Below are 12070 nucleotides of genomic sequence, written 5' to 3' on the forward strand. Positions count from 1 at the left end.
CAAAGAAAATTTTTCAGAAATGAAAGGTGTTATTCATCTTGCCTCAGCCTCCTTACAGCCCTGACGTCGCACCGTCTGTCTACGGTCTTTGCCGGTCAATGGCTCATTTTTTGAAAGTCCGAACTTCGAAAATTACTAGGATGTGAGTTCTTCCCCATGAAAATCAAAGACTGGCAAATTCAATTTCTGTTAAAAAGATGGGTTAAAGTAGTTGATAGCGATGGCCTATGTTTTGAGGAATTATGTTATATTGAAATTTAATGTATACACAATGAATTTAACGACCTAGAACAAACTTGACCTGTCAACTCAGAAACACTCTCACATATTTTGCCCTAAGGGGAAATAACATGATTTATTAATTTCCAATCGACCGCAGAAAAGGAATAATATAAAATCCAATACAACTTCAAGTATTGCGACTAAAGTTTTATTATTCAAAGAATATTTGATCGGCCGACGTTTATTAGGGAATATTTAAATGTGGATCGATGTCGTTACAGTCATTATTATTACAGCTGTTTTTTATTTAGCACTATATTTGACGTAAGTTTTATGTCAAACTTTTTCCTTATCCCTTTTTTGCGTAGTTATGTAAAATCTATGTTTAAGTCAAGTAAATTGGAACTTTCTTTTAACGAGAGCTTTCGTTCCAGTATCTCCGACGAGTTCTTCCTCCTTCTTAAGATGAATCCAGCCGTAATAGGTGAAAATAGAATAGAACGCTCGTCACCTTATTTTCTCTTTTCGATTTAGTGATATTTTAGAACGTTGGTTTTCATTTCCTATATCTTTCAAAAACCGTTTTTCCCCTTTCTAAGTGTCAGGTCACCGATATCCTTTGTAGTCCTTAACAATTCTCAAAATAAAATAGCGAATATCAACGTCTTCCTACAAAAATGTCCCCAAAAGAATAGGTCGAGGGGACCTCGGTTGCCGAGTGGTTAGCGTGAGAGAATCTCGGCTCATAGACGCCGCGGTCGTGGGTTCGATTCCCACCGTCGCCTCTGGCCCTTTTTTCACGATACCCCCCCCCCAAATATGAACATACATACAAGAATTCGTCACCATGGTTAATATGCATAGATCATAAGGCAAAAAAAAACCTCATGTACGGAAAGAGAAACATAAAGATACTCTGAGTTTTTTTAAATCAAGGCTGGCGTACAAGGTAGTAAGGTCTCCGGACCGTCTTGAGTTAAACAGGAGAAAAAACAGAATCAACAGCGAAGACGAGCGGATCTCAGGTGATCGATCCATTTATAAAAAGACACCGCTGTCAACACTTCACCAGTTTCACTTCATCGATTCCTAATGGCATGAAAGCAACCCGACTTATTATTCTTCTGACAGAGCTTTTGAATTCGATAAACGGTTGAGAAAACCCATTAGAGTTCGTGGTCCGATTGACCAAATAACTTCTTTCAATTAATTAAATTTTATGTAAGATATTGGTAGAAAAAAAACATCAGTGTCACGAGCGGGATTCGAACCCACGACCTTCCGCTAAATACGCCGCTGCTCTATCGTGACTTCGGCTATTTAGCCGAAGGTCGTGGGTTCGATTCCCGGTGGTGACATTGACTTTTTTATCTCAACCAATACCATAAAGGTTGAGATAACGTTGATTCTTCTTATCACAATTCTGTGTTTTGGTTTAAATTTCCAATAAATTCAGTCAATTTTCTCTGTCCTATTAAGAAAACTTCTTTTTTTTCGGAAAATACAATAGATGCCTTTATTTTCTTTTTTCTTCTTTTATCAGGATATAGAAAAATTACATTTTTCGAAAATCACAAAAATCGTGATAACTTTGAAATAACTCAACTATCCATAAGATACTTTAAAGGATTTAGAACCCCTATAAACTTCACGTCATGGCACGAACGAGGCCTCCATAAACGAATAAGAACAGAAGATTATAAAAAAAAATGTTTGTTGAGTTTTGGTTGATTTTATCCTCATTTTTTCTCTTATAATGACATAAAATCTAAACGTTGTTAACATAACCCGAAATAAGAAATTTTCTGCTTTCCAAAGTTGGAATAACGTACAATTTGAATAAATATTTATTTAGAAATCGTGAGATGCGGTCTGGTGTGATGTAGGTTTCAGAAAAACATTTTCTTTATCGTGCCAACGGTCGATTAACGGTCACTAATCACCACACAAAAATTTGAATAAAATCCAAATGAGTTATAAATTTTTAAGTGAAACTCCTGACAATAAATTAAACAAGGCCCCACCAACTAGCCCTAATTCACCCCAAAAAGTCTATTAAAAAATATATATTTTTAGTAAGAAACAACAATTTAAATTTTGAAGAGGAAATCTGTGCTGGCAAAAACTGTGTAATCTATTGTTTTTGTTTGTAAATCCCAGGCCCTGAAGATGATCTCAATGAAGATCGAAACGTTGGCACGATAAAGAAAATGTTTTTTTAGACCGACGTCACACCAGACCGCATCTCACTATCTCCAAATAATAATGTGTACTTTTTGTTGATTTTATCCTCATTTTTTTAAATCTTATAATGACCTAAAATCTAAACGTTGTTAACATAACCTGAAATAAACAAATTTCTGCTTTCCAATAGTTGGAATTACGTACAATTTGAATAAAATTCAAATGAGTTATAAATTTTTAAGTGAAACTCCTGACAATAAATTAAACAAGGCCCCACCAACTAGCCCTAATTCACCCCAAAAAGACTATTAAAAAATATATATTTTAGTAAGAAACAACTATTTAAATTTTGAAGAGGAAATCTGTGCTGGCAAAAACTGTGTAATCTATTGTTTTTGTTTGTAAATCCCAGGCCCTGAAGATGATCTCAATGAAGATCGAAACGTTGGCACGATAAAGAAAATGTTTTTTTAGACCGACGTCACACCAGACCGCATCTCACGATCTCCAAATAATAACGTGTACTTTTTGTTGATATTATCCTCATTTTTTTCTCTTATATTGGCCTAAAATCTAAACGTTGTTAACATAACCTGAAATAAACAAATTTCTGCTTTCCAAAGTTGGAATAACGTACAATTTGAAAAAAATTCCAATGAGTTATAAATTTTTAAGTGAAACACCTCGCAATGAATTAAAAAAGGCCCCCAATTAACCCTAATTCAGCCCAAAAAGTCTATTAAAAATATATATTTTAGTAAGAAACAATGTTGATAGTCTTTTTTGTGTACCCCAAATTACCCCTGAATACAGATTTTTGGAAAAACAAAAAAGGCGTTGATTTTGCCTTCGTAAATACATTAGAACCGGGGGAAAAAATTAAAACGTTAGAGTTTTTGTTGATTTTATTATTATTTTTTCCCCTGATAATAACAAAATCTAGCCAGAAATATTCTGATTTCAACGGTTGTAATGTTCAATTTGAATAAAATCCTCTCGGTGGATCAAGTCAAAATATTTCTATATTTTTATTGTGAGGAAAATTTGTATTTAAGGGCTTTAAACGGTGCTTAAAACGAATCCAGAAGGTAGAAAACCATCTTTAGAAAAATACTTAAAAAATGCAGGTTATGAACTTGAATTTTTGCATTATTTTCTTGTCTTAAGCAAAAAAACAAATTGACTGATATATGATAATAACTCATTTACGTTTTTCGTAGTCAATTGACTAAGTTGCTTCTTTCAATCAATTAATTATTCTTTCTAAGGTCTTGGTTGAGATAAAAAAGTCGGTGTCACGGGCGGGATTCGAACCCACGACTTCGACTAAATACGCCGCTGCTCTAACTAGTTGAGCTACCGTGTCGATCCTCTCGGACACCAACTCTCCATCTCAACCTATAACCGTTCTTATTGGCCACTACATAAGTCGCTGAGAATCCAATTCGATTACACGACTTTGAAAATGGCAAAAAAAAGGGAATTGTAGGTCGAGACGGAGAGTTGGTGTCCGAGAGGATCAAAGTCACGATAGCTCGTGGTAGAGCAGCGGCGTATTTAGTCCAAGGTCATGGGTTCGAATCCCGCTCGTGACACTGACTTTTTTATCTCAACCAAGACCTTAGAAAGTATGATAATAACCTTGAATTACATGCCCAAGAAAACACATTGCTTACATTTAAAGAAGACTTAGATTTTTCTTTTCTTCTAAAAAATTATAGCAACTTTGAAACGACTCCTCCGATCCACAGAAAACTCGACTGAAGTTTCGAACCTTACGAGCTAAACGTAATAGCACAAACTTCGTCTTGGTAAATCAGTAATTAGCGGAAATATAAAGACGGTTGATAAACATTGCCGTTATGTGCAATTTTTTTTCTGTTTTGTTTATCTAATAAAGCACTTTTTTCATTCATTCATTCATTCATATAATTATACATAAACAACAAAACAACGAGTGTTCGGTCTTTGAGTGTATAAAAAAAGTTTTAAAATCAGAAATTTTTTCCATGTAGATCGTCTTGGTAAATCAGTAATTAGCGGAAATATAAAGACGGTTGATAAACATTGCCTTTATGGGCAATTTTTTTTCTGTTTTGTTTATCTAATAAAGTACTTTTTTCATTCATTCATTCATATAATTATACATAAACAACAAATCAACGAGTGTTCGGTCTTTGAGTGTATAAAAAAAAGTTTTAAAATCAGAAATTTTTTCCTGTAGATCAATTGACAACCTCTTATTAAGCAAAATTATTAACTCGTTTACTCAGTTTAAAAATAAAAATGATTCGCTAATGATTCAGCATTTCAGTTTGGCTTCACTGACGATGAGTCAGAACACTTAAGCGAGAGTGGATGCACCAAATCACCCCTGCTTTTGTCTACATCGATTCAATATAATGGAAAAAGTTCTTTTTATTTAAATATAAAAACAATAAAAGTGGAAGAACGCGTTTTCGGTTTTATAGAGCTTTCAACGTCTCGAGAAAAGCGGGCCTTTATCGGGTTTTAGGTCATCACTTCGACCGTTATGACCGAGAAAGAAAAGCTCGAGGGAAAACGGCCTCTCGATGCTAAGCATTTCCACACGAGCGGGCCTACTTCAAATCCCTTAATTGGGATACGGAAACCTTCTGCCAAAAGCAACACTTTGATTCCAATTTCAATTAAAATATTAATTTACCCTAAAGTTCTGTAAAGGTTTGCTAAAATGTACTTATCAAACGAACCACTGCCACGTAAAAGGTTTAAATTGGGTTGATTAATGTTTACATCATGAATAAAAGATGAGGTCTGATGTATTGTTCAAAAATCGTCTGATTCAGAAACAACAAAAATTATCCAATGCCACAGTCAACTGGAAAACTTCTTTAGAACTAAACTAAGCAGTTTTAGTCTTTAAACTTATTTCTTACCTTTAAACTTTAGAAGTGAACCTAATTATTTATTATGTAATAACAAGAAAAATAATGTAAAGATAGGATAGCGTGGACTATTTTTTGTCATATAATATGGAGAGCATAAAAAATTAAAAAAAAAAAATAAAATTAATTTCACTATTTTCGTGGTCCGCTTGACCAATTAATACTTTACAATTAAGGTTTTTAGTTGAGATGAAAAAAAGCTAATGGCACGAGAGGGATTCGAACCCACGACCTTCGGCTTGATACGCCGCTGCTCTACCACCTGAGCTATCGTGACCTCGACCTGGTAGAGCAGCGGCGTATCAAGCCGAAGGTCGTGGGTTCGAATCCCTCTCGTGACATTAGCTTTTTTTCATCTCAACTAAAAACCTTAATTAATAATAAAATTAATTTTGTAGTCGTTGCTGGATTCGGTCTGCAGGTCAGCATTGGATCTGGATTTCTGAATACGCACAAACCAGCGAGTGAAGATGGACCCAATGTCAGTTCAGCATGGTTTCATAATTTTTATTTCTAAATGATTACTTGTTTTGGTCTGACAAGAGCAAAATAATTCTGCCGAAATCAACTCGAATCTTGAAATTCGGGTAGTTTCTAAATTGTTAAATTTCCTGTTTTTGTGGCCTATGTTGTGATAAACTTATTGTTTGATAGTTGCCTGTCGTCTGCCAAAACATCACCTCGACAACTGACACTAAATGGACCACAATTTCGACAAATTAGGCATAAAAACAACCACAAAAAGCATAGAGAAAACCAAAAACACAATAGGAAAATTATTAAGACAAAACTTCGAAAAGAGGGGGCAACTACAAAAAACAAAATATACATACTAACAATATACATACTATGTGTGGGGACAAATACATGGAATAGGCAGGACGAAAATTAAAATAATACATCAAATCGTTCAGGGATGAAGACATAAAAGCGAATTTAGCGACCCACCTAACAGAAAATAACCTATGGACAATACAAACATGAAACTACTACACAACATACAAAAAAGGAACTGAAAAAGGTTTTATTTGCTTGAGAAAAAGTTTCAATTGTTTGAAAAAAGGTTTCAAAAATGTTTCCTTTGTTTGGAAAAAGTTTCAGTCGTTTGAAAAAAGGTTTCCTTTGCTTGGAAAAAATTTCAATTGTTTGAAAAAAAGGTTTCCTTTGTTAGGAAAAATTGTTTGAAAAAGTTTCATTTCCTTGAGAAAAACTTACAAATGTTTGAAAAAAGGTTTCATTTGCTTGGAAAAAATTTTCAATTGTTTGAAAAAAAGGTTTCCTTTGTTAGGAAAAATTGTTTGAAAAAAGTTTCATTTGCTTGAGAAAAAATATCAATTGTTTGAAAAAAGGTTTCCATTGTTAGGAAAAATTGTTTAAAAAAAGTTTCATTTGCTTGTGAAAAAGTTTCAATTGTTTGAAAAAAGGTTTCCTTTGTTAGGAAAAATTGTTTGAAAAAGTTTCATTTCCTTGAGAAAAACTTACAAATGTTTGAAAAAAGGTTTCATTTGCTTGGGAAAAATTTTCAATTGTTTGAAAAAAAAGGTCTCCTTTGTTAGGAAAAATTGTTTGAAAAAAGTTTCCTTTGCTTGGAAAAAAGTATCAGTTGTCTTAAAAAAGGTTTCATTTTCTTGGGAAAATTTTTAAATTGTTTGAAAAAAAGGTTTCCTTTGTTAGGAAAAATTTTTTGAAAAAAGTTTCAGTTGTTTGAAAAACGGTTTCCTTTACTTGGAAAAAGTATCAGTTGTTTGAAAAAACGTTTCATTTGCTTGAGAAAAAGTTTCAATTGTTTGAAAAAACGAATTCCTTTGTTACGAAAAATGTTTCATTTGCTTGGAAAAAGTTTCAATTGTTTGAAAAAAAGGTTTCCTTTGCTTGGGAAAAATTTTAAATTGTTTGAAAAAAGGTTTCCTTTACTTGGAAAAAAGTTTCAGTTGTTTGAAAAAAGGTTTCCTTTACTTGGAAAAAAGTTTCAGTTGTTTGAAAAAAGTTTCATTTGCTTGAGAAAAAGTTCCAATTGTTTGACAAAATGGTTTCCTTTGCTTGAAAAAAAGTTTGAATTGTTTGAAAAAAGTTTCATTTGCTTGAGAAAAAGTTCCAATTGTTTGACAAAATGGTTTCCTTTGCTTGAAAAAAAGTTATTGTTTGAAAAAAGTTTCAAAAATTTCCTTGGTTTGGAAAAAGTTTGAATTGTTTGAAAAAGGTTCATTTGTTTGAAAGAAGGTTTCCTTTCCTTGAAAATAAGTTTCCTTTGCTTGGAAAAAGTTACAATTGTTTGAAAAAGGTTTTTGTTTGCTTGGAAAAAGTTTTAATTTGCCTGGACAAAAGTTTCATTTGACTGGAAAATGCTGTATATAATACGTGTACAATTAATTATAAATGAAGTAAAAAGTTTTTTATGTATACGTAACCGTATAACCCTTTTTATACATTGTTGGGCTTTATTACATCCTGGGTATAGAGCTGTTTTGCCCTGGACATCAGAAGAACGTTATAACGAAGTTTGGTTGTCGCATTGGGCAGGAAGTTGGTGTAAATAATAAAATCAAATGTTGTTTATACGTTTTTATTTCTTTTTTTCAAAGCATGCCGTAAAGTGGTTTTTAATGAAAAATTAATTGCGCTTTTAATTAAATGAAATTTGTACAAGTAAGCTATTACAAATTTATACATGTAAAATTTAATTCTACAAACCCAACTTACATTTTTTAATATGTTGGTTAGGTCTAAATCATAAACCCATAATAAACAAAGGAAGATAACTTCGAATTGGTAACCGCCCAGTTCCATTTTTAGCCCGTCGACCGCGCACCTCGACATATGTTCCCATTCGTCGTTTATATTTTCCATGTTCGGCCTAAAAACGTATTTGATCAATTTAATACAATTCTCTTTCACATCGGCCAAAGATCCTTTGCAAAAGTTATTTTCGTCTCTTACGCCCAGCATGTATCCTACGACCCTCCATAAATGGACGAAACCAGCGAGACCTTCCTCATTATCGGGAACGCCGAATTTTTCCGGACAAGCGACCACCAAACCCATGAAACCGAAAAGCGTGAGCGACATCTCCGCCTGGTTAAAATAAACCGTGCGATGGTTGTATCTCCTTATCTCTTCCCCGCCCAACCCTTTTAAATCTTTGGCCACTTTTTCAAAAAGATGGCACTTGATATTCTCCCGGCCTATTGTGCTAGAAAGGGAGCATTTATTGTTTAATTCGGCGTCCGATAGGGAGTTGATCTTTTTGCTAACGCTTAAATGGTAGTTCCGCACTTTTTGGAGGTTTTTATTACCTTGACTATTCTTGTCCCACAGATCGGACTCGTACCACGAATTCACTATTAAAACCGTCGATAGATACCTCTCTTTGGCCGTATACAACGAGTCGGATTTTCGTGTGTAAACCAGAGGCTTGATGCTGTTTTTAAAAGAGAGCAATGTCAAAAGTCCAACGATCTGGGACATGCAGATCGGCATGAAAAATTTCTGCGAAAACTGTTGCCCACTTTTAAGAAGTTCTTCGTCGTACCATTCCGGTTTGTCGTCTGGGAGTTTTCTCTCTTGGTCTAATGCTTCGTGCCTTTGGCTATCGTTCGACAGCAGAAATGAACGCATTTCCTCTTTGGAACACTTCCATTTTTCACCAGTTTTCTCCTCAACTTCTTCATTCATGAGAAATCCCATCGGAAGCCAATCTGAAACATTGATTTGTCAATTAATTTAACTTTTTTATAGTAATTGACTTTTTAACCTTTTTATTTTCTTCCATTATTGTGTAGGTTTTTATTTAATAAGGCAAAATGTACCATCTGTGGAACCGTTACCTCCATCACATACTATGTCAAAATGATCCATATTTATTTAACCTCTCATTTTTATACTACTAGAAATTTTTCGTTCTTTCTTCTTTGGTTTATCAAACTTTTAAATAAAGCAAACAAATAATTAAATATAATCTGCAATTTTCGACGATTTTTAAAAATTATATGTTCTAGCGGGGTTGTCTAAAGCAAAAAAATGAAAAAATCGCATGAACTGGCAGGTTAAGAAAGAAATCGGTTTCTGGTCCATGGTGAACAAAAAGGGAAAAGGCCATAATGGCAAGACTAAGCATAGGTCATACAAGAATAACTCATGGGAACCTTCTGGCCTGAAAGCTACCGCAAGGTTTATGCTAGAATAAAATAACAGCCTAGAACATTTTAAATTTTAGCAGGCATGACGAGGCAATATTGTCAACTGTCTACTTCGTGACTTCGATCCACTCGGACACCAAGCCGAAGATCGTGGTTCGAATCCAGCTCATGACACTAACTTTTTTCATCGCGACCGAGACTTTACATAGAATAATTAATTGATTAAAAGAAGTAACTTGATCAACTGAGTAAGAAAACGTAAATGGAATTTTTTAACGTTTAGTTTTTATAAGTGAGAAAAATGGAGTTGAAATCAATAAAAGCTCAACAAAAATTTTTCTTCTGGTTAGACATATGCATTGGCCATACAGTATAACCTGTATGGGCACCTTCTGGCCTGAAAGAGACCGCGAGGTTTATGTAAGAATAAAAAACAACAGTCGAGAACATTTTAAATTTTAGTAGGCTTGAAGTTTATAGGCAATATTTCTACTTTTCTATTTTTACCTTCCATCCTGTGTTGACAAATTGACACGGGTGGCCAACGGTTTAAGCCGGGAACACACTTAGCCGATGCTACGCCATGCAACGCTACCAGATGCTACCCGACGCCTTGCCACGTTTTAGTAAGGTGTGCACATCTATCCGACGTCAAACGCACGCCACGTACAGTCACACAGCGTGTATCACAATCGCGACCCCTCTTTTGTTCTTAATGCATTATTTATAGCAAAGCCATGAAAAAAATTGTTGGTTAAATTTTATGAGCAAAACCATGTAATTAATTGTTAGTTAAATTTTATGAGCACAACCATATAATAAGTTGTTAGTTAAATTTTATGAGCAAAACCATGTAATAAATTGTTAGTTAAATTTTATGAGCACAACCATATAATAAATTGTTAGTTAAATTTAATAGTTTTAAATAAAGTTATTCCGGTGTTTTGATAAATTTTCTGCCTAACCATCATAATTAAATAATTTTTATAAAAACTCATGAATTTTTGATCTCGTTTAATTTTGATTATATTAAAATAGGAATGTTGTAATTAATATAACGACAAAATTACATATACATAGTTTGAAATAAACTACAAAAAATATGGTTGTGACGCTACTCGACGAAAATGGTGTTATTTTATGAGCAAAACCACGAAATAAATTGTCGGTTAAATTCACTAATTTCGCTTGACCAATTAATATAATACAATTAATTAAGGTTTTTAGTTGAGATAAAAAAGTCAATGGCACGAGCCGGATTCAAACCCACGATCTACGACGCCGCTGCTCTACCACTTGAGCTATCGTGACCTCGATCCACTCGGACATCAACTTCCTATCTCAACCCCACCTTTTGAGTTTTCCCTCCTTTTTGCCATTTTTCAAATGTCGTGTAATCGGATTGGATTCTCGGCGACAAAAGGAAGTTGGTGTCCGAGTGGATCGAGGTCACGATAGCTCAAGTGGTTAAAGCAGCGGCGTATCTAGCCGAAGATCGTGGGTTCGAATCCCGCTCGTGCCATTGACTTTTTTATCCCAACTAAAAACCATAATTAATTGTAATATATTAATTGGTAGGGATAAAGCGGATCGGCAATTTTAAAATTATCACCGTTTTTGTTGTTTTAAAAAAATTAAAGTGAACAACTCGAGAAAAAAATATGTTGTTTTTCCCAAAAATTTGTATTCAGGGGTAATTTGGGAGACACAAAAAAGACTATCAACATTGTTTTTTTACTAAAAAATGTATATTTAAATAGACTTTTTGGGCTGGATTAGGGCTAGTTGGGGGGCCTTTTTTAATTTATTGTCAGGAGTTTCACTTAAAAATTTATAACTCATTGGAATTTTATTCAAATACTTTTTAAAAGGATAGTTCCTACTCACAGTAAGTTGTTTTGCAACGATCCAGATTTAGAGCCTTNCACCACACTCACTCCATCATTTATCATTTCTATTTTATTCAAATTATACGTTATTCTAACTATTGGAAGCAGAATATTTTTATTTCATGTAATGTTACGTCTTTAGATTTTATGTCATTATAAGTGAGAAAAATGAGGATGAAATCAATAAACATTTATTTTTTATATCTTCTGTTCTTATTCATTTATGGAGTCCGCGTTCGTGCCATGACGTGAAGTTTATAGGGGTTCTAAATCCTTTAACGTATCGGTTGAGTTATTTCAAAGTTAACACGATTTTTGTGATTTTCGGAAAACGTAATTTTTGCCAGACGTTGAAATTTTATGTCGTCATAAATGTGAATAATAAAGATGAAATCAACAAAACCACTTCGAACGTTTCATTTTATATTTCCGGTTCTGATTGATTTACCAAGACGAAGTTTGTGCTGTTACGTGTAGCTTGTAAGGTTCGAAACTTCAGTCAAGTTGTCTGTAGATCGGTGGAGTCATTTCAAAGTTACCATAATTTTTGTAATCTTAGAAGAAAAAAAAATCGAAGTCTTCTCTAAATTGCAATTTGTTTTCCTATGCGTATAATTTGAAGTTATTATCGTATATCATTCGATTTTTTTTTTTTTGCTTAAGACAAGAAAATAAAGCAAAAATTCAAGTTCACCTGGATTTTTTAAGTCTT

The 12070-nt window shown here is 33.7% G+C and overlaps 1 protein-coding gene across 2 annotated transcripts; it reads right to left on the minus strand.

The window, feature by feature from the left end:
• Positions 1-7881: 7881 nt before the first annotated feature.
• On the minus strand, positions 7882-10080 carry LOC106673647. Of its 2 annotated transcripts, none has more exons than XM_014405830.2 (2): positions 9977-10080; positions 7882-9028 (listed from the first exon to the last, which is right to left on the minus strand). In XM_014405830.2, the coding sequence occupies exons 1-2, from the start codon at positions 9981-9983 to the stop codon at positions 7887-7889; spliced, it is 1149 nt and encodes a 382-aa protein (XP_014261316.1). In that variant the 5' UTR covers positions 9984-10080; the 3' UTR covers positions 7882-7886. The 2 variants fall into 2 exon arrangements, with proteins under 2 accessions (XP_014261316.1, XP_014261322.1); XM_014405836.2 differs by lacking the exon at positions 9977-10080 and adding an exon at positions 9085-9254.
• Between the last annotated feature and the right edge of the window lie 1990 nt (positions 10081-12070).

The sequence above is a fragment of the Cimex lectularius genome, unplaced genomic scaffold (genome assembly GCF_000648675.2).
Source record: "Cimex lectularius strain Harlan isolate CLEC.00 unplaced genomic scaffold, Clec_2.1 scaffold6, whole genome shotgun sequence".
Lineage (NCBI taxonomy): Eukaryota > Metazoa > Arthropoda > Insecta > Hemiptera > Cimicidae > Cimex > Cimex lectularius.